Source organism: Curcuma longa, chloroplast, assembly GCF_044706935.1.
Source record: "Curcuma longa voucher wen13706 chloroplast, complete genome".
NCBI lineage: Eukaryota > Viridiplantae > Streptophyta > Magnoliopsida > Zingiberales > Zingiberaceae > Curcuma > Curcuma longa.
In genome coordinates, this window is record NC_042886.1 from 52910 (window position 1) to 77909 (window position 25000).

The window sequence follows — 25000 nt, forward strand, 5'->3', positions numbered from 1 at the left end:
CTTCTTACAAAAACAAGATTCTCTCACTTTGTCTTGGGTTCTCTATCCTCTATAAAAAGATAATTCTATAAAAACAAGTTAATAAAATACTAAAATATCCTATATTATCCTATATATCCTAATATTTATAATATCCTACCTAATATATATATATATTTATATATTATTATGATTACTATCTATATTATAATCCTAATACCTAATATATCCCAATAATAATTATTATAATAATTATTATAATATTATAAAATAAATATCCTATAATTAATAATTAATTAAATACTATAAATAGTCTATAATTAGTATATTCAAATTATTTATTTCATTTCCTTTTTTCTTAATTAATTTGATTCAATTTTTCTTAATTAATTTGATTCAATCCGTTGAATTGAGAGGTGACATATAACAAGTTATATCTTTCTCTACAAAAACAAAAAAAAGGAAACTTTGAACCTGTACCATCCCACCTTATCAGAAATAAATAAGAAGGATGGAGTTATTTCATTAGAGTTAGAATAAAAGATTCTTTCTATTTTGGAACAATCTCTAGTAATAAACTAGATTACGATTTGGAATGAACCAAAATACTCGTTTGTTTTGTTATGGCAATAACACTTAATATTATTAATATAATGATAACACCAAACAATGGGGTAGATTCCGACACAAAAAAACTTTTACAGTACACCTATACTAGATACTAGACAATGAAACATAGCAAAGAGTGGAGTAATCTAATCGACGGAATCATAAAAGATTTACATAACATTACATTTTCTAATGAAAGAATTACATATTATCGAATGATTCAATAGACCAAATCAAACCCCCAACCCAAACCCCCCCAACTCATAGAATATAACGTTAATCCTTTAGTACCAATTCATTATCTCTCCATTATTTGTGAATCAATCAATAAGGTTTCTCTTGTTCTGCCAAAAAAAGATTAGTGATTAGTCAGGACAGGGGTTTTTTTTCTACAAATACAAGACCTAAGACCAAAAAAAGAATACGTCTTAGACCCATGCTACTTAGAATTAGATTTCGTTGGGTCAGGTTGAAGTTTTTAGTCGGAATCATGTCATGATTTCCACTTCCTAAATTGATTTGGTAATGCTTTCATTTCTACGATACCTGGCCACAACTATGAGGAAATGAAAGCTATACTAAAATAATATAAAATATATTAGGATTATAGGGCTATACGGACTCGAACCGTAGACCTTCTCGGTAAAACGGATCAAACTTATTATTATCGAAATGATTTGAACTGTTTCAAAGACCCAACATGCATTTTGTTGCATTGGGCTCTTCCATCAACTGATGTAAAGATCAGTTATTCTACCATATTTTATCTTTAGAGGAAGATAATGAGATGGCTCCATGTGCTATGATTCATTATTTGTATTCTGATCTAGGAGCAATACCAAAGTGTTTCAAGGAAGTATTACGTTGACTTAGGTCTGCCTTCGGCCTAGATTAACCTAAGTTAAATAGAATCTCTATCGCCTCGCTGGAACAGTCGAATATGAGACTTCATACACCTTCAAGTTCATAGAGCGAAAAGAGGTTTTTTTGAGTCCCTTATACTCATTATGCCTAGCATTGAATGGGATGGGTATTTACCTTATCAACTATCAAATCACTGGTGGGTTCTATTTGATTTGGCAACTTAATTAGCGCCTGAATCGGACCGAACCAAATATTTGTTAGGTCAGGCTATTGTTCTCTTGTTCCCTCGAACCTATGGAATGGAGTAAGACATCAATTTTTCAATACGATCAATTATGTTCATTGCATAATTGGCTCCTTTGAAAAGCATTGGCGCACGTGTAAACGAGGTGCTCTACCAACTGAGCTATAGCCCTTGTTATAGACATCTTAACATATAGACAATTTCTTGTCAAGATAGATATTTCATAATCCCACATGATAGCTCTCTGATTTATTTATTTTATTTAAGCTTAACAGAAAGAAATTAGTATTGCTTGGAAATCCTATTCTATCTATAATTCCCGAAGTGATGGGTTCCTATTTGTAGTGATAAATGACCTACTTAACTCAGTGGTTAGAGTATTGCTTTCATACGGCGGTAGTCATTGGTTCAAATCCAATAGTAGGTAGAACTTATTAGATACTGGAGTCAATGAAATGATATCTAATAAGTTTTTCTACCCATCTTCTTTTTTTTATCAGATTAGACTTGATTGTGTTCAATTAGCAAAATCAACATGTGGTGTATATATAAAGAACTTTTAAAAAACTTATTCTTTTTATTTTGATCTAATGACTTAACTAGTAGGAAATAACATTGACAGCCTCCACTCGTGTCCTAGCTCGTCTGAGAGCTAGATTCGCTTCAATTGCTTGTCTCTTACCCTCAGCTCCACTCAAATTAGCTTCAGCTATTTCAAGAGCTTGTTGAGCTTCTTGCGGATCAATATCAGTACTTATTTCCGCATCATTTCCTAAAATGGTGATTTCATTATTACCTATTCTAGCAAAACCACCCATCAGAGCCACCGTTAACCATTGGTCGTTGTTAAAGCGTATTCTCAAAAGACCTATATCTACAGCCGTGGCAATGGGGGCGTGGTTTGGTAATACGCCAATTTGACCACTATTAGTAGATAAAATGATTTCTTTCACTTCTGAATCCCAAATAATTCGATTAGGAGTCAGTACACAAAGATTTAAGGTCATTTCTTTAATTTGCCCTCCTCTTCTAAGTTTATAGCTTTCGCGGTAGCTTCATCGATGTTACCCACCAAATAAAAGGCTTGCTCGGGAAGACTGTCTAATTCTCCGGAAAGGATCAGTTGAAACCCTCTAATTGTTTCTGCAAGACCGACATATTTTCCTGGAGAACCAGTAAATACTTCTGCCACGAAGAAGGGTTGTGATAAGAAACGCTCAATTTTTCGTGCTCTGGCTACAGTTAAACGATCTTCTTCGGATAATTCGTCCAACCCAAGAATAGCTATAATGTCCTGAAGTTCTTTGTAACGTTGTGAAGTTTGCTTAACTCTTTGCGCAGTTTCGTAATGTTCCTCACCAACGATTCGAGGTTGTAACATAGTTGACGTTGAATCTAAAGGATCCACTGCAGGATAAATACCTTTGGCAGCTAACCCTCTTGATAGTACGGTAGTAGCATCTAAATGTGCAAATGTCGTGGCAGGAGCAGGGTCGGTCAAATCGTCCGCAGGTACATAAACGGCTTGTATCGAAGTTATGGATCCCTTTTTGGTAGAAGTAATTCTTTCTTGCAAAGAACCCATTTCTGTACTAAGGGTAGGTTGATAACCCACTGCAGAAGGCATTCTCCCCAATAAGGCAGATACTTCTGATCCCGCTTGGACGAAACGAAAGATATTGTCGATGAATAGAAGTACGTTTTGCTCATTAACATCCCGGAAATATTCCGCCATGGTTAGTGCAGTCAACCCAACTCTCATACGAGCTCCCGGCGGTTCATTCATTTGACCATAGACTAGAGCTACTTTGGATTCTGCAATATTTTTTTCATTAATTACTCCGGATTCTTTCATTTCTATGTAAAGATCATTTCCTTCACGAGTACGTTCGCCTACTCCGCCAAATACGGATACGCCTCCATGAGCTTTGGCAATGTTGTTGATCAATTCCATGATGAGTACTGTTTTACCTACTCCAGCTCCCCCAAATAGTCCTATTTTTCCTCCACGGCGATAAGGAGCTAAAAGATCCACTACTTTAATTCCTGTTTCAAAGATTGAGAATTTTGTATCCAACTCTATAAAGGCGGGTGCGGGTCTATGAATAGGAGATGTTGTGCTAGTATCTACAGGACCTAAATTATCAACAGGTTCCCCAAGAACGTTGAAAATTCGTCCGAGTGTAGCTCCGCCAACTGGAATGCTTAGAGGAGCTCCCGTATCAATTACTTCCATTCCTCTCGTCAATCCATCCGTAGCACTCATAGCTACAGCTCTAATTCGATTATTTCCTAATAATTGTTGTACTTCACAAGTCACATTAATTTGCTGACCGACAGTATCTCGACCCTTAACTACTAAAGCGTTATAAATATTAGGCATCTTGCCCGGAGGAAAAACAACATCTAGTACTGGGCCAATAATTTGAGCGATACGCCCTAGGTTTTGTGTGGAAACCGCAGGACTAGAAGGGGTAGGATTGATTCTCATAATTATAATTAAAGTGAAATATGTCGAAAATTTTTTTGGAATAGTGCCATGCCAAGGGGAAAATAAATGTCCGATAGCAGATTGATCGGTTAATTCAATACAATAAGAAATAAATGGGAGTTAGCACTCGATTTAGTTGGTGTCACCCAACCGAATACGATTCAATCGTATACTCATTGAATGAGTAAAGAGTAAATTTTCAAGTTCAGCCAATCCCTCTTTTTTTTTCAAAAGAAATATCAAGTACATGAAATCACGAGTAAGTCTCTTTAATTTATTTATCATTATAGAAAAGACCATCCATATTGGATTCCAATATATATAGAATTTGAACCCGAACTACATTTATGATTCAGTATTTCGATCTCGTTGGCTATTGTTCTTTCTATTTTTTTTTTTTTAGATATTTGATTTCTGCCTATCTATTCTTTATACCCTTTTTCGGATGAATTATGCCTATTTTCACATCTAGGATTTACATATACAACATATATCACTGTCAAGAGGGAATTTTTCTTAGTATTTAGATATTTAGATTAGATTCAAAAGAATAAGGAGATAAATTTAATTGTAAATTTGCAAAACAAACATAAGGTTGCGTCATATATATCAAAGAGTATACAATAATGATGTATTTGATGAATCAAATACATGGTCTAATAACGAACCATTTCATTTTAACATAACATTGAAATTTGTTGATAATATTAGTTGAATATTATTTTTTTTTTGAAAGATTTTTGTCAAAGGTTTCATTCACGCATAATCCATATCGAGTAGACCTTGTCGTTGTGAGAATTCTTAATTCATGAGTTGTAGGGAGGGACTTATGTCACCACAAACAGAGACTAAAGCAAGTGTTGGATTTAAAGCTGGTGTTAAAGATTACAAATTGAATTATTATACTCCTGACTACGAAGTCAAAGATACTGATATCTTGGCAGCATTCCGAGTAACTCCTCAACCTGGAGTTCCACCCGAAGAAGCAGGGGCTGCGGTAGCTGCCGAATCTTCTACTGGTACATGGACAACTGTGTGGACTGATGGACTTACCAGTCTTGATCGTTACAAAGGGCGATGCTACCACATAGAGGCTGTTATTGGGGAGGATAATCAATATATTGCTTATGTAGCTTATCCTTTAGACCTTTTTGAAGAAGGTTCTGTTACTAACATGTTTACTTCCATTGTGGGTAATGTGTTTGGTTTCAAAGCCTTACGAGCTCTACGTTTGGAGGATCTGCGAATTCCCACTTCCTATTCCAAAACTTTCCAAGGCCCGCCTCACGGCATTCAGGTTGAAAGAGATAAGTTGAACAAGTATGGTCGTCCCCTATTGGGATGTACTATTAAACCAAAATTGGGATTATCTGCAAAAAACTACGGTAGAGCAGTTTATGAGTGTCTACGTGGTGGGCTTGATTTTACCAAAGATGATGAAAACGTGAACTCACAACCATTTATGCGTTGGAGAGACCGTTTCGTATTTTGTGCTGAAGCACTTTATAAAGCGCAGGCCGAAACAGGTGAAATTAAAGGGCATTACTTGAATGCTACTGCAGGTACATGTGAAGAAATGATGAAAAGGGCCATATTTGCCAGAGAATTAGGAGTTCCTATCGTAATGCATGATTACTTAACTGGTGGATTCACTGCAAATACTAGCTTGGCTCATTATTGCCGTGACAATGGTCTACTTCTTCACATCCATCGCGCAATGCATGCAGTTATTGATAGACAGAAAAATCATGGTATGCATTTCCGTGTACTAGCTAAAGCATTACGTATGTCTGGTGGAGACCATATTCACGCTGGTACAGTAGTAGGTAAACTGGAAGGGGAACGCGAAATGACTTTAGGTTTTGTTGATTTATTACGTGATGATTTTATTGAAAAAGATCGAAGTCGTGGTATTTTCTTCACTCAAGATTGGGTTTCTATGCCAGGTGTTATACCCGTGGCTTCAGGGGGTATTCATGTTTGGCATATGCCTGCGCTGACCGAAATCTTTGGGGATGATTCCGTACTACAGTTTGGAGGAGGAACTTTAGGACACCCTTGGGGAAATGCACCTGGTGCAGTAGCTAATAGGGTGGCTTTAGAAGCGTGTGTACAAGCTCGTAATGAGGGACGTGATCTTGCTCGTGAAGGTAATGAAATTATCCGTGAAGCTAGCAAATGGAGCCCTGAACTAGCCGCTGCTTGTGAAGTATGGAAAGAGATCAAATTCGAATTCGAACCAGTAGATAAGCTAGATAAAGAGAAAAGCTAAGTGTGCATAATTCAGTAATTCCTGTTTGTTCTCCTAATTGATTGCAATTAAAGTCGGCCCAGTCTTTTCCTAAAAAAAGATTGGGCCGATTACCGAATAAAAAAAAAAAAAGAACGAGCATCCTATATATACTATGTATTTGCATATATGTTTCTGTTTCTTTTACTTTATATGATATGTATTGTTTAGATCTTACTTATATATAATATAAGATAAGATCTAAATAAAATATATAATATAAGATAAGATCTAAATAAAAGATCGAAGACTAAACAACTCAATACTTCTATTGTTTGTTGTTGGATCTATAATGAATTTAATCCAATTTTAGGGATCCTTGGGAGTGGTGGACTTTTTTATATCTCCTCATTTCGGTCCATAGATCAAGCCAAGGGAAAGACTCCTTCTACCCATCATCCTATATATTGTCTTTTTCGTTGTATGTTGAAATAGAAACTTAATTATTTATTATATTATATAATAAATGAGACTGAGAAATGAGAACAAATTGTTTATTTATAGAAATAGAAACTTTTCACAATTCTTTGGTTTGGATTTCATGGTATTTTATACATCATATGGGAAAAAGCTGTGTCTTTCTATTAAAGACAAAAGTTGAGAAAAAGATTCTATCAATATATTGAAGTAATACTTCGAATTTCCACAAAAGATAATTTTTTCTTTCAATACTTACTCCTCATTAGTTAACAATTCTAATGATTAGATTCGTATGCTTAATTCTGATAGTTAAGGTCAAATGATTATTCATCAAATTTTTTGTATTTTAATTAAATAGGAGGTATTTCTATGTTCAAATGGCGGTGCAATTTTGTATTTTCCAATGAGAAGGTAGAACATAGGTGTGGGCCAAGTAAATCAATAGATAGTGTTGATAGTATTGGACATACAGATAGAAGTGAACAACCTATTCTAAACGATATGGAAAAAAAGGTTCCTAGTTGGAATCGTATTAGTAATTATAGTTTCAATAATGTTGATTATTTATTTGATATCAGGAATATTTGGAGTTTGATCTCTGATGACACTTTTTTTGTTAGGGATAGTAATGGTGATCGTTACTCTATATTTTTTGATATTGAAAATCATATTTTTGAGGTTGACAATGATAGTTCCTTTATGAGTGAACTAGAAATTATTGTTTCTAGTTATTTGAATAGGGGGTCTAAGAAAAAGAATCATACATGTAATGATACTGAATCCAGTTGGAAAAAGAACATTATTAGTAGCATTGATAGTTATCTTCGTTTTGAAGTCAGTATTAATAGTTCTATTTCGAGTAGTACCAACAATTACAGTGAAAGTTACATTTATAATTTCATTTGTACTGAAAATAAAAATAGTAGTGAGAGTGATCGTTCTAGTATAAGAACTAGTCAAAATATCGATGATTTGGATATTAGAGTAGAATCCAATCATAATGATAATCCTTTCCATAAATTCAGACATTTATGGGTTCAATGTGAAAATTGTTATGAATCACATTATAAACAATTTTTTGGTGAAAAAATGTATATTTGTGAATTTTGTGGATATCATTTGAAAATGAGTAGTTCAGATAGAATTGAACTTTCGATTGATCCCGGAACTTGGGATCCCATGGATGAAGATATAGTATCTGTAGACCCCATTGAATTTGATTCACCCGTTGAATTTGATGAAGAACCGGATTCTGATAGAGATCATATCGATTTTTCAGAAGAAGAACTGGATTCTGATTCTTATATAGATCGTATCGATTCTTATCAAAGAAAGACAGGTTTAACTGAAGCTGTTCAAACAGGCATAGGTCAACTAAATGGTATTTCCGTAGCTATTGGCGTTATGGATTTTCAGTTTATGGGGGGTAGTATGGGATCCGTAGTAGGCGAGAAAATTACTCGTTTGATCGAATATGCTACTAATCGATCTCTACCTGTCATTATTGTGTGTGCTTCTGGAGGAGCACGCATGCAAGAAGGAAGTTTGAGCTTGATGCAAATGGCTAAAATTTCTTCTGCTTTATATAATTATCAATTAGATAAAAAGTTATTCTATGTAGCAATTCTTACAGATCCTACAACCGGTGGAGTAACAGCCAGTTTTGCTATGTTAGGAGATATCATTATTGCTGAACCTAATGCAACCATTGCATTTGCGGGTAAAAGAGTAATTGAACAAACATTGAATACGACAGTACCCGAGGGTTCACAAACATCTGAGTATTTATTCGAAAAAGGTTTATTCGACCCAATAGTACCACGTAATCTTTTAAAAGGTGTTCTGAGTGAGTTATTTCAACTCCACGGTTTCTTTCCTTTGAATCACAGTTCCAAAAATTAAAGTATAGCACTAGATTCGTTTATTTTATTTGTAGCGAACAAAAATAAATATTTAATTCATCGTAATCGTAATTAAAAGAAACAATATATATATTGTTTTCCTTGTTGACATAAGTTCTCCTTGTAAATAGACAGAGGTTTCGGATAATTATATTTTTTCTTTTGTTTTTTATTTATAATTATTTATTTAATATATTAATTTAATATATTAAAATTCAAATAATATTAATTATTATTTTAACTTATATTATAATATTCATTATTATATTACTTATTATTTAATATTTAAATATATATATATATATTCTAAATATTATAGTTTCTATCTAATCATATAGCTAATAGAATTATAGTTGATATTATTTATCACTTAAAAATAATATTATTTACAATATAATAATAACTTGATATTACTTATGATAGATATATCCTAAATAAGCATAAGAGGATATCTTTTTCTTTTTAATAGATAGAAATATTAATAGATAGAAATAGTAAATCGAGGCATCTATTCTATGACAGATTTCAACTTACCCTCCATTTTTGTACCTTTAGTGGGCCTAGTATTTCCGGCAATTGCAATGGTTTCTTTATTTCTTCATGTCCAAAAAAATAAGATTGTCTAGACCCAATGGTAATGAATCTTATCAAGTGATTTCAACACTGTATGATAATACGGATATTTATTTCGTGTAATATGGTATGATATGTGGCTTTTGCCAAACACACAAGTGAAAGAACTTTTATGCGGATATATAATATCTGTATAAATGCATGTATATGTGGATATAGCTTGTTCAAAATGAATTAGCGAATATAAAAAAAGGAAAGTCAATGTATCTAACTAATTACTCCCGATGTTTCACATAACAATAGTGCTAGTTGGTGAAAGTGACTTCGGGGTCAAGAAAGGTAAAGTCAAATTTATTTGGGTTATTCGCTCAATTCCAATCGAATGTAACTGAATGCAGTATAGTATGAATTGGCGATCAGAACATATATGGATAGAACTTATAACGGAATCTCGAAAAACGAGTAATTTTTGCTGGGCCTGTATCCTTTTTTTAGGTTCACTAGGATTCTTAGTGGTTGGAACTTCCAGTTATCTTGGTAGGAATTTGATCTCTGTATTTCCATCTCAGCAAATCGTTTTTTTTCCTCAAGGGGTTGTGATGTCTTTCTATGGGATCGCGGGTCTGTTCATTAGCTCCTATTTGTGGTGCACTATTTCGTGGAATGTAGGTAGCGGTTATGACCGATTCGATAGAAAAGAGGGAAGAGTGTGTATTTTTCGTTGGGGATTTCCTGGAATAAATCGTCGCATCTTCCTTCGGTTCCTTATGAGAGATATCCAATCAATCAGAATAGAGGTTAAAGAGGGTCTTTATACTCGTCGTGTCCTTTATATGGAAATCAGGGGCCAAGGAGCCATTCCCTTGACTCGTACTGATGAGAATTTGACTCCACGAGAAATTGAACAAAAAGCTGCTGAATTAGCCTATTTTTTGCGCATACCAATGGAAGTACTTTAAAACGAACTCGAACTAAAGTAAAGAATAAATATCCTCTCAAGGTGGGGAAAAGAACTTGCTAATTCCCCTTTTTAATAAAAGGCAAGTTTCCTGATTCTTTTATACTAGAAGTCTAATCTAACTAACTAATCTAATAATTAATTTATAGATATAAATTAATCAAACCTATCCGAACATATATTTCGTAATACATAATTCATCTTTTTAGGCCCATGATTTTTAATTGATACCCTTTTTCTGATTATACAGTAAAAGATTTCGTTTCGAAAGAATTAATGTAAGTTTTTTGGTCTCGAAACTTGATTCGTTACTTAAAGTGGGTTTTGGAGTATTCATCGAAAGGAACAAATGAAAATGAAATTGGTTTGAATTTGCCCAATTGAGATATCTGAAATATATTACAAATAAAAAGGAAAGGGATAGATCCAGAGGTCACTATTTTGTTATACAACTCGTGCTTCAGAGAAATATCAGATAGAGTCGACGAATGAAGCAGGTTCATTAAAAATTCAAATTAAATTCACAGATCAAAATGAAAAAAAAGAAAGCATTGGCCTCCCTTCCCTATCTTGCATCTATGGTATTTTTGCCCTGGTGGGTCTCTTTCTCTTTTAATAAATGTCTGGAACCTTGGGTTACTTATTGGTGGAATAGCAGACAATCCGAAACTTTTTTAAATCATATTCAAGAGAAAAACGTTCTAAAAAGATTCATAGAATTAGAAGAACTATTCCTATTGGATGAAATGATAAAGGAATACCCGGAAACACATATACAAAAACTTCATATAGGAATACACAAGGAAACAATACAATTGGTCAAAGCATGCAATGAATATGATCTCCGTATCATTTTACATTTCTCGACAAATATAATCTGTTTCACTATTCTAAGTGGTTATTTTATTCTGAGTAATGAAGAACTCGTTATTCTGAATTCTTGGGTTCAGGAATTCCTCTATAACTTAAGTGACACAATAAAAGCTTTTTCGATTCTTTTAGTTACTGATTTATGGGTCGGATTTCACTCGACCCGTGGTTGGGAACTAATGATAGGTTTGGTTTACAACGATTTTGGATTGGATCATAACAATCAGATTATATCTGGTCTTGTTTCCATTTTTCCAGTTATTCTAGATGCAATTGTTAAATATTGGATTTTTCATTATTTAAATCGTGTATCTCCTTCGCTTGTAGTAATTTTTCATTCAATGAATGAATAAAGAACTCATTTGATCTCATCATATCAATAAAATTAGAATCCTTCTTCCTTTATAAATAAATAGAAATTAAGCATTTAATTAAAAATTTTACTTAATTCCTTATACTTTCATCTGCTCAAGGTATTCATCGTATATTCCAGTACAATTATTCTAGTACAATGCCAGACTCGTGTATAGGTAACTATACTAGTTACCTATCTAATTTATTGTAGAAACTCCGAAATTAATGATTGGACATGCAAAAAAAAAATGCTTTTTCTTGGGTAAAGGAAGGGATGACTCGATCCATTTCTGTATCGATCATGATATATGTAATAACTCGGTCATCCATTTCAAATGCATATCCCGTTTTTGCGCAGCAGGGTTATGAAAACCCGCGAGAAGCAACGGGACGAATTGTATGTGCCAATTGTCATTTAGCTAATAAACCCGTGGATATTGAAGTTCCGCAAGCTGTGCTCCCTGATACTGTATTTGAAGCAGTTGTCCGAATTCCTTATGATAAGCAACTGAAACAAGTTCTTGCTAATGGTAAAAAGGGGGGTTTGAATGTAGGGGCTGTTCTCATTTTACCCGACGGATTCGAATTAGCCCCCCCTGATCGTATTTCTCCCGAATTGAAAGAAAAGATTGGAAATTTGTCTTTTCAGAGTTATCGTCCTAATAAAAGAAATATTATTGTGATAGGTCCTGTTCCTGGTCAGAAATATAGTGAAATCATCTTTCCCATTCTTTCCCCCGACCCTGCTACGAAGAAAGATGTTCACTTCTTAAAATATCCCATATATGTAGGTGGGAACAGAGGAAGGGGTCAGATTTATCCTGATGGTAGCAAAAGTAACAATACAGTCTATAATGCTACATCAGCAGGTGTAGTAAGTAGAATAGTCCGTAAAGAAAAGGGTGGATATGAAATAACCGTTGTTGATCCATCGGATGGACATCAAGTAGTTGATATTGTACCTCCAGGACCAGAACTTCTTGTTTCAGAGGGTGAATCCATCAAGCTTGATCAACCATTAACAAGCAATCCCAATGTGGGAGGCTTTGGTCAGGGAGATGCAGAAGTAGTGCTTCAAGACCCATTACGGGTCCAAGGTCTTTTATTCTTCTTTGCATTTGTTATTTTGGCACAAGTTTTTTTGGTTCTTAAAAAGAAACAGTTTGAAAAGGTTCAATTATACGAAATGAATTTCTAGGTGCGGGGATTTCTTAACATCAAGTTGGTAAAAGGTGCCAAATTTTTGTTGATCCATATATATATATGGATCAACAAAAAATCTCCAAACCCCTTTTGTTGCTTTGTTTATACTTTTTTTTTCGTTTTGCGGGATGCCTGGAATTCATTACTTGTATCCTATTCTTTGTAATAGATATACAAACAAAGAGAATACAAGGGAAGGATGGCAAACCGGAACTCTTTTGTTTAGATTGATAGGAAGTTGTGGACAAACAAAAAGAGAGAAAAGATTATAGGGGAATAATTGATTGAGCAAATAGAACTTCTTCTATTAACTTAAACTTATAACTTAGAGAAATTATTCAAACAAATTTAAATTTCAAATTATATTATAGAGTAAGTTCCATTAGTAGTTTACTATAGAAAGAGAAAGAAAGAATTTGGATGATATCTCATGCGTAGAAATCCATAGAATATTGTAGTATCCAGAGATTACTCTTTTCTTCTTGCTTTGTATCGTAAGAGTTAATTAGAGGAAGGACAGAGACTATGAATCAATCAATGGCTTCAATTCTTCAAAAACATTATTAAGAAACAAAAGAATAGAGTAATGTTTAAAACATCAGAGCAAAAGATCCATTTTGTCATTTTTTTTTTCTACAAAACAAATATAATATTTTTATTATGTTGACTGTATAACTTTCCAATTTGAATTTGTATGTTTCCGAATTTGTATGTTATGGAATAGATCAAAGTCTTCTTATATTCTTATATCTTATAAGAGTAAGAACTCAGCGGGACCTTACCACTCTAATCAGACAGACAAAGGAGGGTAAGGTCCCGCTGAGTTCTTACTCTTTCATGTCTACAATCTGGTTCATCCGATTACTAGAGAGATGAACCCAACCCAGAATATGAACCGTAAAAGAAAACACCTATTAAACCGATCACAGGAATACCAGTTACAGTACCCACCAACCAAAGAGGAATCCTTCCAGTAGTATCGGCCATTTCCCCTACTTTCCTCCACATTTTTTCAAATGGTCATGCTATAGACAAAAACAGCCATTGATAATTATGAGGATGGTATCTTTCCGAATGGGATAAGAGAATTCCTACTATTCTCTTTCTCTCAATTGAAGAAATAATTGGAAAATAAAACAGCAAGTACAAAAATGAGTAATAAACCCCAGTATAGACTGGTACGATTCAATTCAACATTTTGTTCATTCGGATTTGATTCTGTCATAGCTCTATAATTCGAATTAGGTTTATCGTTGGATGAACTGCATTGCTGATATTGATCCCAAAAAAGAAACAGTAGGTACAGCTAGTCCGTGAACAGCCAACCATCGTACTGTAAAAATGGGATAGGTTCGATCTATGGTCATTGGGGGCCTCCTAAAAGGATTTACTAAATTCATCGAGTTGTTCCAAAGAATCAAAACGGCCAGTTATCAATGGAATCCCTTGTTGGCTCTCTGTGAAATACTCGTTTGGCCGAGGACTTCCAAACACATCATAAGCTAAACCCGTACTGACGAATAACCAACCCGCAATGAATAGGGAAGGTATAGTAATGCTATGAATGACCCAGTATCGAATACTGGTGATAATATCAGCAAAAGAACGTTCTCCCGTGCTTCCGGACATTCTGAGCTCCACAAATTTTTGTACATTTAAAAAGGGGGGGGTCGATTCTTTGAAAGATGGGATCAGTAAATGGAAATGGAAAACTACTGATATTGCATCTTTGTGAGATCGTCAATTTTGTACCAAAGGTTTATTTAAAGTATACCGAATCAGTATAGCTATCCTCCCTCTGGCACAGCAACGCTGTCTAGATCGGTACCAAAATGCTACACAATTCTTTTCTTCTTTTTCTGTTCCTTATTTATGCATAACTCCATATTATTCAATAGATGAATAGAAAGTTACTCAAATTCCTTATAAGATTTCCATTATTGGATTCATAATAGAAAATAAACAAACATCTTGAAAAAGTGTGAATCAATGGTTTCTTGTTTCTAATAATTCACGAAAGATATTATTAAATTATATTTACTCTTTACACTTTACACAATTAAATTAATTTAATTTATACGTATAATATAATGGATCTTAAATCCATTAACAATTCTTTTTGTTGATTATAAAATTTTTTGTTTGAATCTTTTCATTTCAAGTAATTGGTTGGTCGTAGTCGTATAGTCGTATATAGTCGTAATAATAATATACATATATAATGTAATAATATATAATGTAATTGTATGTAATAATATATATATAATGTAATAATTCTATGTAATATAGAATATATTATGTAATGTAATATAAAATAGTATATAATACTTAATGAAAGAAAGAAATGAAAGAAAGAAAACCCGGCGATAACAATCTATATTCATAATGCAACTGTTAGATCCAAAATAAAGGTCTTTCTTGACCGAATTAGAAGTATAGAACTCCCCGATATGGAAAGACGGAATATAGAATCTAAAAGGATAATGAAAGTTGTTCGTCTTTGAATCGGGTTGGACCTGAAGAAAAAAGAATTAAAATAGAAAAAGAAAGTAAAAATTCTATTTTTCGATAGATTGTGGGGCACCTTTTTCTTCTTTTCCTTCGAAATATTATGTTATGGGCAATTAAGCAACCTATTACTGGACTGAGTCCAATGAAAAAAATAAAAAGGTAATTAGTATCAGGCATTCGTTCCAAAACGGATTATATCCTCTTGAAAAAGAAGGGAAATGATCAAAATTTAATTTTCAATTGGAACTAAACTAATTCTGTCAATTGATTTTTTATTACCGTCATATTTTCTAAAAATTTTAATTTAGGTAAGTGCTTTATCAGCATATGTAGCAAAGGAACATATCTAATTTAGCTCTTTCATGCTTACTATAACTAGTTATTTCGGTTTTCTACTGGCTGCTTTAACTATAACCCCAGCTCTATTCATTGGTTTAAACAAGATACGACTTATTTGAAATAAATTGAATGAAAAAATTGATAAAAACGAATATTTCTCTGAGATTCTTGGTATTCTATGGTTCTTTTACACATCAATTGTCAATTCTTGGTCATTGAGATTCATGGATAATTCAGATTAATATTTTTAAATGTATCTTACCTATTTTTTTATCCCCTTAAACAAACCGAAATGATTGAAGTTTTTCTATTTGGAATCGTCTTAGGTCTAATTCCTATTACTTTAGCAGGATTATTCGTAACCGCATATTTACAATACAGACGCGGTGATCAGTTAGATCTTTGATTGAGTAATATTTATTTCTTTTTTATTGACCTCCTTCCCGCAGGAGGTCCAATGCAAGTTGCAATTAAACTTTTTTGTTTTTTTTTGTTCAAATATTTTATTGTGATTCGACATCAAATAAACTGACTCACGCTCTGTAGGATTTGAACCCACGACATCGGGTTTTGGAGACCCGCGTTCTACCGAACTGAACTAAGAGCGCTTTCTTATGCTTATGGCAGGGGATACAACTGTACTGTAAAGAAATCTACCCCAATGCATCTTGCATACATATAGTATAAAAAACGGAAAATTATGTACAATTTGAATCGTTCTCAATTAATCCTCGTTACTGTCCATAGAAGAAGTAATAGGTAGGGATGACAGGATTTGAACCCGTGACATTTTGTACCCAAAACAAACGCGCTACCAAGCTGCGCTACATCCCTTTTTTTTTCAAATTGTTGGGCAGTCTCATTCTACAAAATACCTGTCTTGTTTTCCATATCTTCATTTTTTCCTCCATCTATATACATATATACAATTTTCTTATCATTTCTTCTCTTCCTTTTGGTTTCATATAAGAAAATCTTATACATATCATAAAAATAAGAATTATATACATCTGAAACCTAACGTATAAAAAAGTTTTATCAGTAATGTTCAGGAACAGGGGATTAGATGAAAATATCATTTATTGATTAATTGTACATATCTATTTTAGCATTTAATTCGGAATTCTGTGTAAAATAAATACAAATGATCTTGAACTACAACATCTGACCATATACACATATGTATTACAATCCATAGGAAAGGAGGATTTTCAATGCGAGATATAAAAACATATCTCTCCGTAGCACCTGTGCTAAGTACTCTATGGTTTGGGTCTTTAGCAGGCCTATTGATAGAGATTAATCGTTTATTCCCGGATGCCTTGTCATTCCCATTTTTTTGATTCTAGTTATTGATTATGTGAAGAAATGAATAAAATTAGAGATACAATTCTACATGACTCAAATTTCGAATTTCCTCCCTCCTTTTTCAGTTCTTTCATTTCAGTTCCTTAGCTTTAGGATAGGGAGAAAAGAAAAAAAGTGTATGGAACCTCAACAAAAATGTGATAGATCGAAGATCGAATTTGGGAGACCTAAAATTTAAATGTGGATCCAGTCTAGGGAGGGTTCCGCGAAATCATAGCATAGAAAGAAGATACTTAAATTAAATAAGAATAATAATTTAGTGGATTTAGGATAGGAACAATTGATAGTTAGAAAGAAATTGTATTACTTAATTATTACTTCATAAAATTATTATTTTATTACTCTATAAAATATAAAATGAAAATTTTTACTTAATTACATTAATATTAATTTTTAAATTTGAATAAATAATAATTTAATGATAATTGCAACGAAATTTTTAGAAAATTCCATTTCTAGTTAGTAACTTCTATTTAATTTACTTTTGTTTTCTTCTTCTTCAGCTCGGATCGAAAATGTAAGAGTTAAGCCGATACAAAATTCAAAAGGGGGTTTATGGCTAAGGGTAAGGATGTAAGAGTTATAGTTATTTTAGAATGTACCAGTTGTGCCCGAAATGATGTCAATAAGGAATCGCCGGGTATTTCTAGATATATTACTCAAAAGAATCGACACAATACGCCTGGTCGATTAGAATTGAGAAAATTTTGTCGCTATTGTCACAAGCATACGATTCATGGGGAAATCAAGAAATAGATTGAATGGAACACATATGTGTTCTTTTCAAGTCAAAGAAGAAAAAGAGCTTAACATATATTTAATTTTAATTTTTAATATAGAATATGAATAATGTGTATACATTATGCATACAAATCAAAGCCTATTTTGGTAGGATCTGAAGTAAATAAAATAAAGAAATAGAATTTTAGAGATAAGGAATAAACCATGGATAAATCCAAACAATCTTTTCGTAAATCCAAGCAATCTTTTCGCAAATCCAAACGATCTTTTCGTAGGCGTTTGCCCCCAATTAGATCGGGGGATCGAATCGATTATAGAAACATGAGTTTAATTAGTCGATTTATTAGTGAACAAGGGAAAATATTATCTAGACGGGTGAATAGATTGACTTTGAAACAACAACGATTAATTACTATTGCTATAAAGCAAGCCCGTATTTTATCTTTGTTACCCTTTCTTAATAATGAGAGACTATTTAAGAATAAAAAATCGGAGTCGATCCCCCGAACTCGAATTACTCGTCCTAGAAAAAAAAAATAGACATACTCCTCGATTGACTCCAAACTCCAATTGTAACTCAAGCTCAGATGTGTTTTTTGTTCGAAAAGGCCTAGAATCTAGAAGAGTGGGTTCCAGTGTTAAAAGAAAAAAGAATTCCCATTTTTTTTTATTAAGTGATTTTTATTCTATCTTCCCGGAGAAGTCACTCCGGGGAATTCTGTTTCGTTTCAATCATTCCTTTACTGTACATGACTTTATAATCTACTTTATTTGAATTTGATTTGATGATCTTGTTGGAAATCATGTAAAGACAATTCTTATTTGATATAGCTATTTGTGCAGGTATTTTACGATTAAGAAGCAATTGCTTCTTGTACAGATTATGTATTAATATACTATAACTATACAATACCAACTTTTCGCGAGTTATTGCATTTATCCGAGTGATCCACAAACGACGAAAATCCCTCTTTTGCCTGCCTCTATCTCGATGAGAGGAAGCCAAAGCTCTAATTTTTTGTTGAGTAATCGTTCGAATAAGTCTCGAATGAGCCCCTCTAAAGGTTGACGCAAAAAAACGAATTTTTGTTCGACGTCTACGAGCTATATATCTCCGTCTAACTCTTGTCATTGAATCAAATTAAACCTTAATGAATAACTAATTGATTTCTATTCTTTCAGCCATCCTTTTATCCCCCTTGGTCGATGAATAACAAAACGGATTATTCCGATATATAAAATATGAATTCGAATGGCTTTTGCTACTATAACCTTCCTTACCACCATTTTTTATTCCTTTCAGGCATTTCACCTGAAAATAATAAATTCTAATGATACTAAAAAAAAGTGGGTTCCTTCGTTTCTATGGTTATTTCTTAAACGGCGAGGTCCTCTCTATACACCGGAGCTTCTTCTTTCATTTAATCAAATGGTATTGTGAACTTGTATAGTTCACACTCTTTGGCTCTACCCATCAATTATCAATTATAGAGTAATAGCTCTTTTCACAATAAGAGTTATCTATACAGTAACGGCATTTAATTAGGAAAGTTGGCTAGGTAGCTGACCCTCTTAGTCCGTTCTTTTAACAATGGGAGCATAATCTTTTTGCTTCTTATGATACCATTTCCTCCGCTTAATGGATAACTATTTACTACCTATGGGGAATTGCTTTTCATCTCAAATTTAGGTGATTGGATTTACACCAATGGAAACCATAAATTCCATACACAATACACAATATAGATATATGAAAAATCTTTTCCATTTACTCTATTCATTGGTGCCGTTCAGTAATACTGGAAAAATTTTCTCATTTGTATTTGTTCGAACTCATGATCTGAACGAGTCGCACATACACCCTAGTACATGTTCCTCGACGCTGAGGACATTCTCTAAGAGCAGGAGATTTCGTAACATTTCTTATTGGCTGTCTTGCATTTCTAATAAGTTGTTTAATAGTTGGCATGTCGTATATATATATATATACGTTGTATATATAATTAGAAATTAGAATGGAATGGGTTGGTTTAGATCGATCTTAACCTGAGAATTAATCTGATAATTAATGATTATCAATTTTTTATATTCAATATAAAATCACAAAAAATTCAATTACGGTTTGAAATAGATTTACAATAAAAAATCCTCGAAATCCTCAGGATCCGCCCCTACAAGATCAACAATGCCGTGAGCTTGGGCTTCTGTTGCTGACATAAAAATATCTCTTTCCATGTCTTGGGCTACAACCCAAAGAGGCATACCTGTTCTTTGTACATAAACCTTTGTGAGGGTTTCGCGAAGTTTCACTATCTGTCTCGTTTCCCTGAAAAAGTCCCCTGATCTTCCGTCATAAAAAGAACTAGCAGGTTGATGAATCATAATCCTAACCTAATGTTATTGATATAACAGGTTCTTCTATCTCGCATGATCGGGCTAAATTAAAGGATAAAAAAAAATAAAAAGAAGAAAATGGAATTGAACAACCGTACGGGCATTTCTATGTTGCATACGGCTCCGCAATGGAATTTACTTTATTCTTCTCTTCTATTCTATCGAAGAAATATAATTTATCTGATTCAGATCGTTGAATTATCCATTTACCACCCTTCCTTTCGTAGGAGTAAAAAATACTATGATGGTTCTGTTGCTTTATATAGATATCTTATCTATGATTTAGCAATCCCAAAGTTCCCTTCTGATACGATCAAATAAGGAAAATTTATCTTTTTTTTTCGTACTCTTTCATTTTCATAAGATGAATATCAAAAAGAGACTTCTGGTGTGGAAGAAAAAAAGTTTGTGACGCTGAAATGTACTCCCGACACATAAAATCAACAAATCGGAAATACCCTTTGTTTCATACTACTATCTCGATACAAAATCTCTTGTTATGAAAAAACAATAAAATAAAATAATGGTTTGTTTAGATCGAACTCGAAGTGCCATGCTATTATTACTTATTATTCATATTCAATATGGCGAAGGCATAGTGTTTCNTTTTTTTTTTTCAAATCAAAACTCATTGGCGCCAAGCGTGAGGGAATGCTAGACGTTTGGTAATTTCTCCTCCGACCAGGATGAAAGATGCCATTGAAGCGGCTATTCCCATGCATATTGTATGCACGTCGGGCGTCACAAATTGCATAGTATCAAAAATAGCTATTCCTGATATTACCCATCCGCCGGGAGAGTTTATAAATAAATAAAGATCCCTAGTCTGATCTTCTATACTGAGATATACCATGAGACCAACAATAGTATTCGAGATCTCCTCCTTGACCTCTTGTCCTAAAAAAAGTAATCTTTCTCGATAAAGTCGGTTGATTAGGACAAAATCCTATCCTTTAGTCCTTTAGGAGCCGTACACGCACCTTTGGATGCATACGGTTCAAAATCAAAATGAAATGGAGAAAAAAGAATCAATGTGTCGATTCTTGTTCTATTTCTTTTTTCTTTAACTTAATAGGTTTTTCTAAAAAAAAACGTTTTTCTTCCATTTTCAAAAAACATGAGATGTGTTCTCGCTTCCTTACCTATAAAAAAAAAGAATTTATTGAACTTATTGAAATTGAACTAATCTCTTTCATTGATGTATTATTTCATCGATATTCAAATCACGATGCAATTTTCTTGTTCCTGAATGGGCCCTTGCATTTCTTTTAGGTTCATGTTCTACTCCGGGAAAAGATCTGTCCGAATTTTATTTGCACATATAGGGCAAATAATCTCAGTACCACTTCTTTTTTTTTCAATTCGTTTCATGTCTTTTCCCAACTCAACTATTTGATGTATTCATCATGCTATTCTGTTGGTTATTGGTTGGACGTTTGAAATCACTCTTATAGTAACTCATCTTACTTATAGTAACTCATCTTACTTATAGTAATATAGTAAGGATAAGAATCCTTTATAATACAAGTAATAATCATACATATATTACCAATTTGGTATTTTCTGAACGGAGCCTGAATACTTTATTTTTATTTTTCCAAGTGAACCATAAATCCTCCTAATTGATAATATGGATCCCAAAATGCAAATATAAATAAATTGATCTAATTACACTTCACGCTCCGAATGATTGATGCTTCCCTCAATACAATATTTCTTGGGCGAAACAGAGGATATCTCGATCGGGGGAGAAAACGGGTAAATTCCATATGACTCAATATGTCTGACAAGTCGCACTATAACTCAACCCAAGTTGCATCTTCCTCTCCGGGATTCCGAAAAGGTACTTTTGGAACACCAACGGGCATTAATTTAAAGACAAAATTGAGTACTATACTTCGCGTTAATATGGAAACGTAACAATGGCTTTATCATCTTTATCTCTTTTTCTCTTTATTGTATTTTATACATAGATTTTTATACATAGATTGAAAGGTTTATAGAGTAAGACAGAATGAATAAAGAGAAAATTTAATTAACGTATCAATCGTTGGAATGATAAACAAGTATCTATGTATTTGTTTCCCGAAAGTAGGAGTAATCCTCCCATTGCGTATTGGTACTTATCGGGTATAGAATAGATCCGCTTCTCTTTGTTCTTACGAACAGAATTTTTCCCTTATTTTCAATGGAACGGAATAAATATTAACCTTTTCTCATACAGAATCTACTAAAAAGTTAGGTACATAGTATAGTCTTTTCCAATTCCAATGCGATAAAATAAAGTGACATAGTGTCTAGTTTTTTTTTGATAAAGGGGTATTTCCATGGGTTTGCCTTGGTATCGTGTTCATACTGTCGTATTGAATGATCCTGGTCGATTACTTTCGGTCCATATAATGCATACAGCCCTAGTTGCTGGTTGGGCCGGTTCGATGGCTTTATACGAATTAGCGGTTTTTGATCCCTCTGACCCCGCTCTCGATCCAATGTGGAGACAAGGTATGTTCGTTATACCCTTCATGACTCGTTTAGGAATAACCAATTCGTGGGGTGGTTGGAGTATTTCAGGGGGAACTATAACGAATCCTGGTATTTGGAGTTATGAAGGTGTGGCAGGGGCACATATTGTGTTTTCTGGTTTGTGCTTCTTGGCAGCTATCTGGCATTGGGTGTATTGGGACCTAGAAATATTCTGCGATGAACGTACGGGCAAACCTTCTTTGGATTTGCCTAAGATCTTTGGAATTCATTTATTTCTCTCAGGGTTGGCTTGCTTTGGTTTTGGCGCATTTCATGTAACAGGTTTGTATGGTCCTGGAATATGGGTGTCCGATCCTTATGGACTAACCGGAAAAGTACAACCTGTAAGTCCTGCATGGGGCGCGGAAGGCTTTGATCCTTTTGTTCCCGGAGGAATTGCCTCTCATCATATTGCAGCGGGTACATTGGGCATATTAGCGGGCTTATTCCATCTTAGTGTCCGTCCGCCTCAACGTCTATACAAAGGATTGCGTATGGGCAATATTGAAACTGTACTTTCCAGTAGTATCGCCGCTGTTTTTTTTGCAGCTTTCGTTGTTGCTGGAACTATGTGGTATGGTTCAGCAACAACTCCAATCGAATTATTTGGTCCCACTCGTTATCAGTGGGATCAAGGATACTTTCAGCAAGAAATATACCGAAGAGTTAGTGCCGGACTAGACGAAAATCTAAGTTTATCGGAAGCTTGGTCTAAAATTCCCGAAAAATTAGCTTTTTATGATTACATTGGTAATAATCCGGCAAAAGGGGGATTATTCAGAGCAGGGTCAATGGATAACGGGGATGGAATAGCTGTTGGATGGTTAGGGCACCCTGTCTTTAGAGATAAAGAAGGGCGCGAGCTTTTTGTACGTCGTATGCCTACTTTTTTTGAAACATTTCCGGTGGTTTTGGTGGATGGAGACGGAATTGTGAGAGCCGATGTTCCTTTTAGGAGAGCAGAATCAAAGTATAGTGTTGAACAAGTAGGTGTAACTGTTGAGTTCTATGGTGGCGAACTCAATGGAGTCAGTTATAGTGATCCTGTGACTGTTAAAAAATATGCTAGACGTGCCCAATTAGGTGAAATTTTTGAATTAGATCGGGCTACTTTGAAATCTGATGGCGTTTTTCGTAGCAGTCCAAGGGGTTGGTTCACTTTTGGTCATGCTACGTTTGCTTTGCTCTTCTTTTTCGGACACATTTGGCATGGCGCTAGAACCTTGTTCAGAGATGTTTTTGCTGGTATTGATCCAGATTTGGATGCTCAAGTGGAATTTGGAACATTCCAAAAAATAGGAGATCCAACTACAAGGAGACAAGTAGTCTGATATAAGATTGCTCTGGTATCTTTCGCCTCTTTTTTTTATTTGACATAGGGTTAGAGTACTTAAGAAATCTTGACTTGAATCACTATCTTTTCTTTTCCTTTTCTTTATCTTTATATTTTATACTATATGGTAAATGATGCCAAATGAATAGGTGTGGAAGCTATAATTGTAAACCACGATCGAATCTATGGAAGCATTGGTTTATACATTCCTTTTAGTCTCTACTTTAGGGATAATTTTTTTCGCTATCTTTTTTCGAGAACCACCTAAGGTTCCAACTAAAAAAGTAAAATAATTTTTCATTATTTCAATTGAAGTAATGAGTCTCCCTATATGGGAGACTCATTACTTCAACTAGTCCCCGTGTTCTTCGAATGGATCTCTTAGTTGTTGAGAGGGTTGCCCAAAAGCGGTATATAAGGCGTACCCAGTAAAGCTTACAAGTAAACCAGATATAAAGATGGCGATTAGGGTTGCTATTTCCATTTTTAGACAATTTCAAGATCACAATACAATGGATCTATAATAAGATCGTTTATTTACAACTACAACGAAATGGTATACAAAGTCAACAGATCTCAACCAATGATTAAATAAATAGGATTTATGGCTACACAAACCGTTGAGGATAGTTCTAGATCTGGGCCAAGACGAACTACCGTAGGGAATTTATTGAAACCACTGAATTCGGAATATGGTAAAGTAGCTCCGGGCTGGGGGACTACACCACTAATGGGGGTCGCTATGGCCCTATTTGCGGTATTTCTATCTATTATTTTGGAAATTTATAATTCTTCCGTTTTACTGGATGGAATTGCAATGAGTTAACTTTAATAAGAACTATAAAGTACTAGTTAAAAAAAAAATTACTTTACTTAAACTTAAAACTTTGATTTCTAGACCATTCTGGTAGTTCGACCGTGGAATTTATTTGTTTCGGTATCTCCGGAATATGAGTGTGTGACTTGTTATAATTGATCCTATTAATAATACAGAGAATAGTTCTGTCATCTCTATCAAGATGAGTCTATTTCGTC

The 25000-nt window shown here is 33.9% G+C and overlaps 26 protein-coding genes and 4 non-coding genes across 30 annotated transcripts in view. All coding sequences in view use genetic code 11, as the record gives it.

The window, feature by feature from the left end:
* Positions 1-1195: 1195 nt before the first annotated feature.
* trnV-UAC lies at positions 1196-1868 on the minus strand. The gene is made up of 2 exons: positions 1831-1868; positions 1196-1232 (listed from the first exon to the last, which is right to left on the minus strand). It is a non-coding gene; the product is annotated as a tRNA-Val (tRNA).
* A 182-nt stretch (positions 1869-2050) lies between these two features.
* Positions 2051-2123, plus strand: trnM-CAU. The gene has a single exon. It is a non-coding gene; the product is annotated as a tRNA-Met (tRNA).
* Positions 2124-2295: 172 nt separating this feature from the next.
* atpE (ATP synthase CF1 epsilon subunit) lies at positions 2296-2703 on the minus strand. The gene has a single exon. It carries the CDS (start codon positions 2701-2703, stop codon positions 2296-2298), a length of 408 nt encoding a protein of 135 aa, YP_009659327.1.
* atpB (ATP synthase CF1 beta subunit) lies at positions 2700-4187 on the minus strand. The gene has a single exon. It carries the CDS (start codon positions 4185-4187, stop codon positions 2700-2702), a length of 1488 nt encoding a protein of 495 aa, YP_009659328.1.
* An 808-nt stretch (positions 4188-4995) lies between these two features.
* On the plus strand, positions 4996-6459 carry rbcL (ribulose 1,5-bisphosphate carboxylase/oxygenase large subunit). Its single transcript has one exon. The coding sequence runs from the start codon at positions 4996-4998 to the stop codon at positions 6457-6459; it is 1464 nt and encodes a 487-aa protein (YP_009659329.1).
* Positions 6460-7266: 807 nt separating this feature from the next.
* accD (acetyl-CoA carboxylase carboxyltransferase beta subunit) lies at positions 7267-8799 on the plus strand. Its single transcript has one exon. It carries the CDS (start codon positions 7267-7269, stop codon positions 8797-8799), a length of 1533 nt encoding a protein of 510 aa, YP_009659330.1.
* A 514-nt stretch (positions 8800-9313) lies between these two features.
* Positions 9314-9424, plus strand: psaI (photosystem I subunit VIII). The gene has a single exon. The coding sequence runs from the start codon at positions 9314-9316 to the stop codon at positions 9422-9424; it is 111 nt and encodes a 36-aa protein (YP_009659331.1).
* A 351-nt stretch (positions 9425-9775) lies between these two features.
* Positions 9776-10330, plus strand: ycf4 (photosystem I assembly protein ycf4). The gene has a single exon. The coding sequence runs from the start codon at positions 9776-9778 to the stop codon at positions 10328-10330; it is 555 nt and encodes a 184-aa protein (YP_009659332.1).
* Positions 10331-10862: 532 nt separating this feature from the next.
* On the plus strand, positions 10863-11552 carry cemA (chloroplast envelope membrane protein). The gene has a single exon. The coding sequence runs from the start codon at positions 10863-10865 to the stop codon at positions 11550-11552; it is 690 nt and encodes a 229-aa protein (YP_009659333.1).
* A 236-nt stretch (positions 11553-11788) lies between these two features.
* On the plus strand, positions 11789-12751 carry petA (cytochrome f). The gene has a single exon. It carries the CDS (start codon positions 11789-11791, stop codon positions 12749-12751), a length of 963 nt encoding a protein of 320 aa, YP_009659334.1.
* Positions 12752-13620: 869 nt separating this feature from the next.
* psbJ (photosystem II protein J) lies at positions 13621-13743 on the minus strand. Its single transcript has one exon. It carries the CDS (start codon positions 13741-13743, stop codon positions 13621-13623), a length of 123 nt encoding a protein of 40 aa, YP_009659335.1.
* Positions 13744-13864: 121 nt separating this feature from the next.
* On the minus strand, positions 13865-13981 carry psbL (photosystem II protein L). The gene has a single exon. The coding sequence runs from the start codon at positions 13979-13981 to the stop codon at positions 13865-13867; it is 117 nt and encodes a 38-aa protein (YP_009659336.1).
* Positions 13982-14003: 22 nt separating this feature from the next.
* On the minus strand, positions 14004-14123 carry psbF (photosystem II cytochrome b559 beta subunit). The gene has a single exon. It carries the CDS (start codon positions 14121-14123, stop codon positions 14004-14006), a length of 120 nt encoding a protein of 39 aa, YP_009659337.1.
* A 10-nt stretch (positions 14124-14133) lies between these two features.
* psbE (photosystem II cytochrome b559 alpha subunit) lies at positions 14134-14385 on the minus strand. Its single transcript has one exon. The coding sequence runs from the start codon at positions 14383-14385 to the stop codon at positions 14134-14136; it is 252 nt and encodes an 83-aa protein (YP_009659338.1).
* Positions 14386-15629: 1244 nt separating this feature from the next.
* petL (cytochrome b6/f complex subunit VI) lies at positions 15630-15725 on the plus strand. The gene has a single exon. The coding sequence runs from the start codon at positions 15630-15632 to the stop codon at positions 15723-15725; it is 96 nt and encodes a 31-aa protein (YP_009659339.1).
* A 173-nt stretch (positions 15726-15898) lies between these two features.
* On the plus strand, positions 15899-16012 carry petG (cytochrome b6/f complex subunit V). Its single transcript has one exon. The coding sequence runs from the start codon at positions 15899-15901 to the stop codon at positions 16010-16012; it is 114 nt and encodes a 37-aa protein (YP_009659340.1).
* A 128-nt stretch (positions 16013-16140) lies between these two features.
* On the minus strand, positions 16141-16214 carry trnW-CCA. Its single transcript has one exon. It is a non-coding gene; the product is annotated as a tRNA-Trp (tRNA).
* A 152-nt stretch (positions 16215-16366) lies between these two features.
* trnP-UGG lies at positions 16367-16440 on the minus strand. The gene has a single exon. It is a non-coding gene; the product is annotated as a tRNA-Pro (tRNA).
* Positions 16441-16820: 380 nt separating this feature from the next.
* Positions 16821-16949, plus strand: psaJ (photosystem I subunit IX). The gene has a single exon. The coding sequence runs from the start codon at positions 16821-16823 to the stop codon at positions 16947-16949; it is 129 nt and encodes a 42-aa protein (YP_009659341.1).
* Positions 16950-17529: 580 nt separating this feature from the next.
* rpl33 (ribosomal protein L33) lies at positions 17530-17730 on the plus strand. Its single transcript has one exon. The coding sequence runs from the start codon at positions 17530-17532 to the stop codon at positions 17728-17730; it is 201 nt and encodes a 66-aa protein (YP_009659342.1).
* Positions 17731-17919: 189 nt separating this feature from the next.
* rps18 (ribosomal protein S18) lies at positions 17920-18255 on the plus strand. Its single transcript has one exon. The coding sequence runs from the start codon at positions 17920-17922 to the stop codon at positions 18253-18255; it is 336 nt and encodes a 111-aa protein (YP_009659343.1).
* Positions 18256-18418: 163 nt separating this feature from the next.
* Positions 18419-18847, minus strand: rpl20 (ribosomal protein L20). Its single transcript has one exon. The coding sequence runs from the start codon at positions 18845-18847 to the stop codon at positions 18419-18421; it is 429 nt and encodes a 142-aa protein (YP_009659344.1).
* A 505-nt stretch (positions 18848-19352) lies between these two features.
* rps12 (ribosomal protein S12) lies at positions 19353-19684 on the minus strand (one part of a trans-spliced gene, as the record gives it). Coding sequence (YP_009659300.1) covers positions 19571-19684 — 114 coding nt within the window.
* rps12 (ribosomal protein S12) lies at positions 19571-19684 on the minus strand (one part of a trans-spliced gene, as the record gives it). Coding sequence (YP_009659345.1) covers positions 19571-19684 — 114 coding nt within the window.
* Positions 19685-19848: 164 nt separating this feature from the next.
* Positions 19849-21977, minus strand: clpP (clp protease proteolytic subunit). The gene is made up of 3 exons: positions 21907-21977; positions 20750-21041; positions 19849-20103 (listed from the first exon to the last, which is right to left on the minus strand). The coding sequence occupies exons 1-3, from the start codon at positions 21975-21977 to the stop codon at positions 19849-19851; spliced, it is 618 nt and encodes a 205-aa protein (YP_009659346.1).
* A 459-nt stretch (positions 21978-22436) lies between these two features.
* psbB (photosystem II protein B) lies at positions 22437-23963 on the plus strand. Its single transcript has one exon. It carries the CDS (start codon positions 22437-22439, stop codon positions 23961-23963), a length of 1527 nt encoding a protein of 508 aa, YP_009659347.1.
* Positions 23964-24150: 187 nt separating this feature from the next.
* On the plus strand, positions 24151-24258 carry psbT (photosystem II protein T). The gene has a single exon. The coding sequence runs from the start codon at positions 24151-24153 to the stop codon at positions 24256-24258; it is 108 nt and encodes a 35-aa protein (YP_009659348.1).
* A 59-nt stretch (positions 24259-24317) lies between these two features.
* Positions 24318-24449, minus strand: psbN (photosystem II protein N). Its single transcript has one exon. It carries the CDS (start codon positions 24447-24449, stop codon positions 24318-24320), a length of 132 nt encoding a protein of 43 aa, YP_009659349.1.
* A 120-nt stretch (positions 24450-24569) lies between these two features.
* psbH (photosystem II phosphoprotein) lies at positions 24570-24791 on the plus strand. The gene has a single exon. It carries the CDS (start codon positions 24570-24572, stop codon positions 24789-24791), a length of 222 nt encoding a protein of 73 aa, YP_009659350.1.
* Positions 24792-24915: 124 nt separating this feature from the next.
* petB (photosystem I P700 apoprotein A2) overlaps positions 24916-25000 on the plus strand; it is a 1518-nt gene continuing 1433 nt past the window's right edge. The window contains exon 1 of the mRNA in view: positions 24916-24921. Coding sequence (YP_009659351.1) covers positions 24916-24921 — 6 coding nt within the window. The remainder of the gene's footprint in view (positions 24922-25000) is intronic.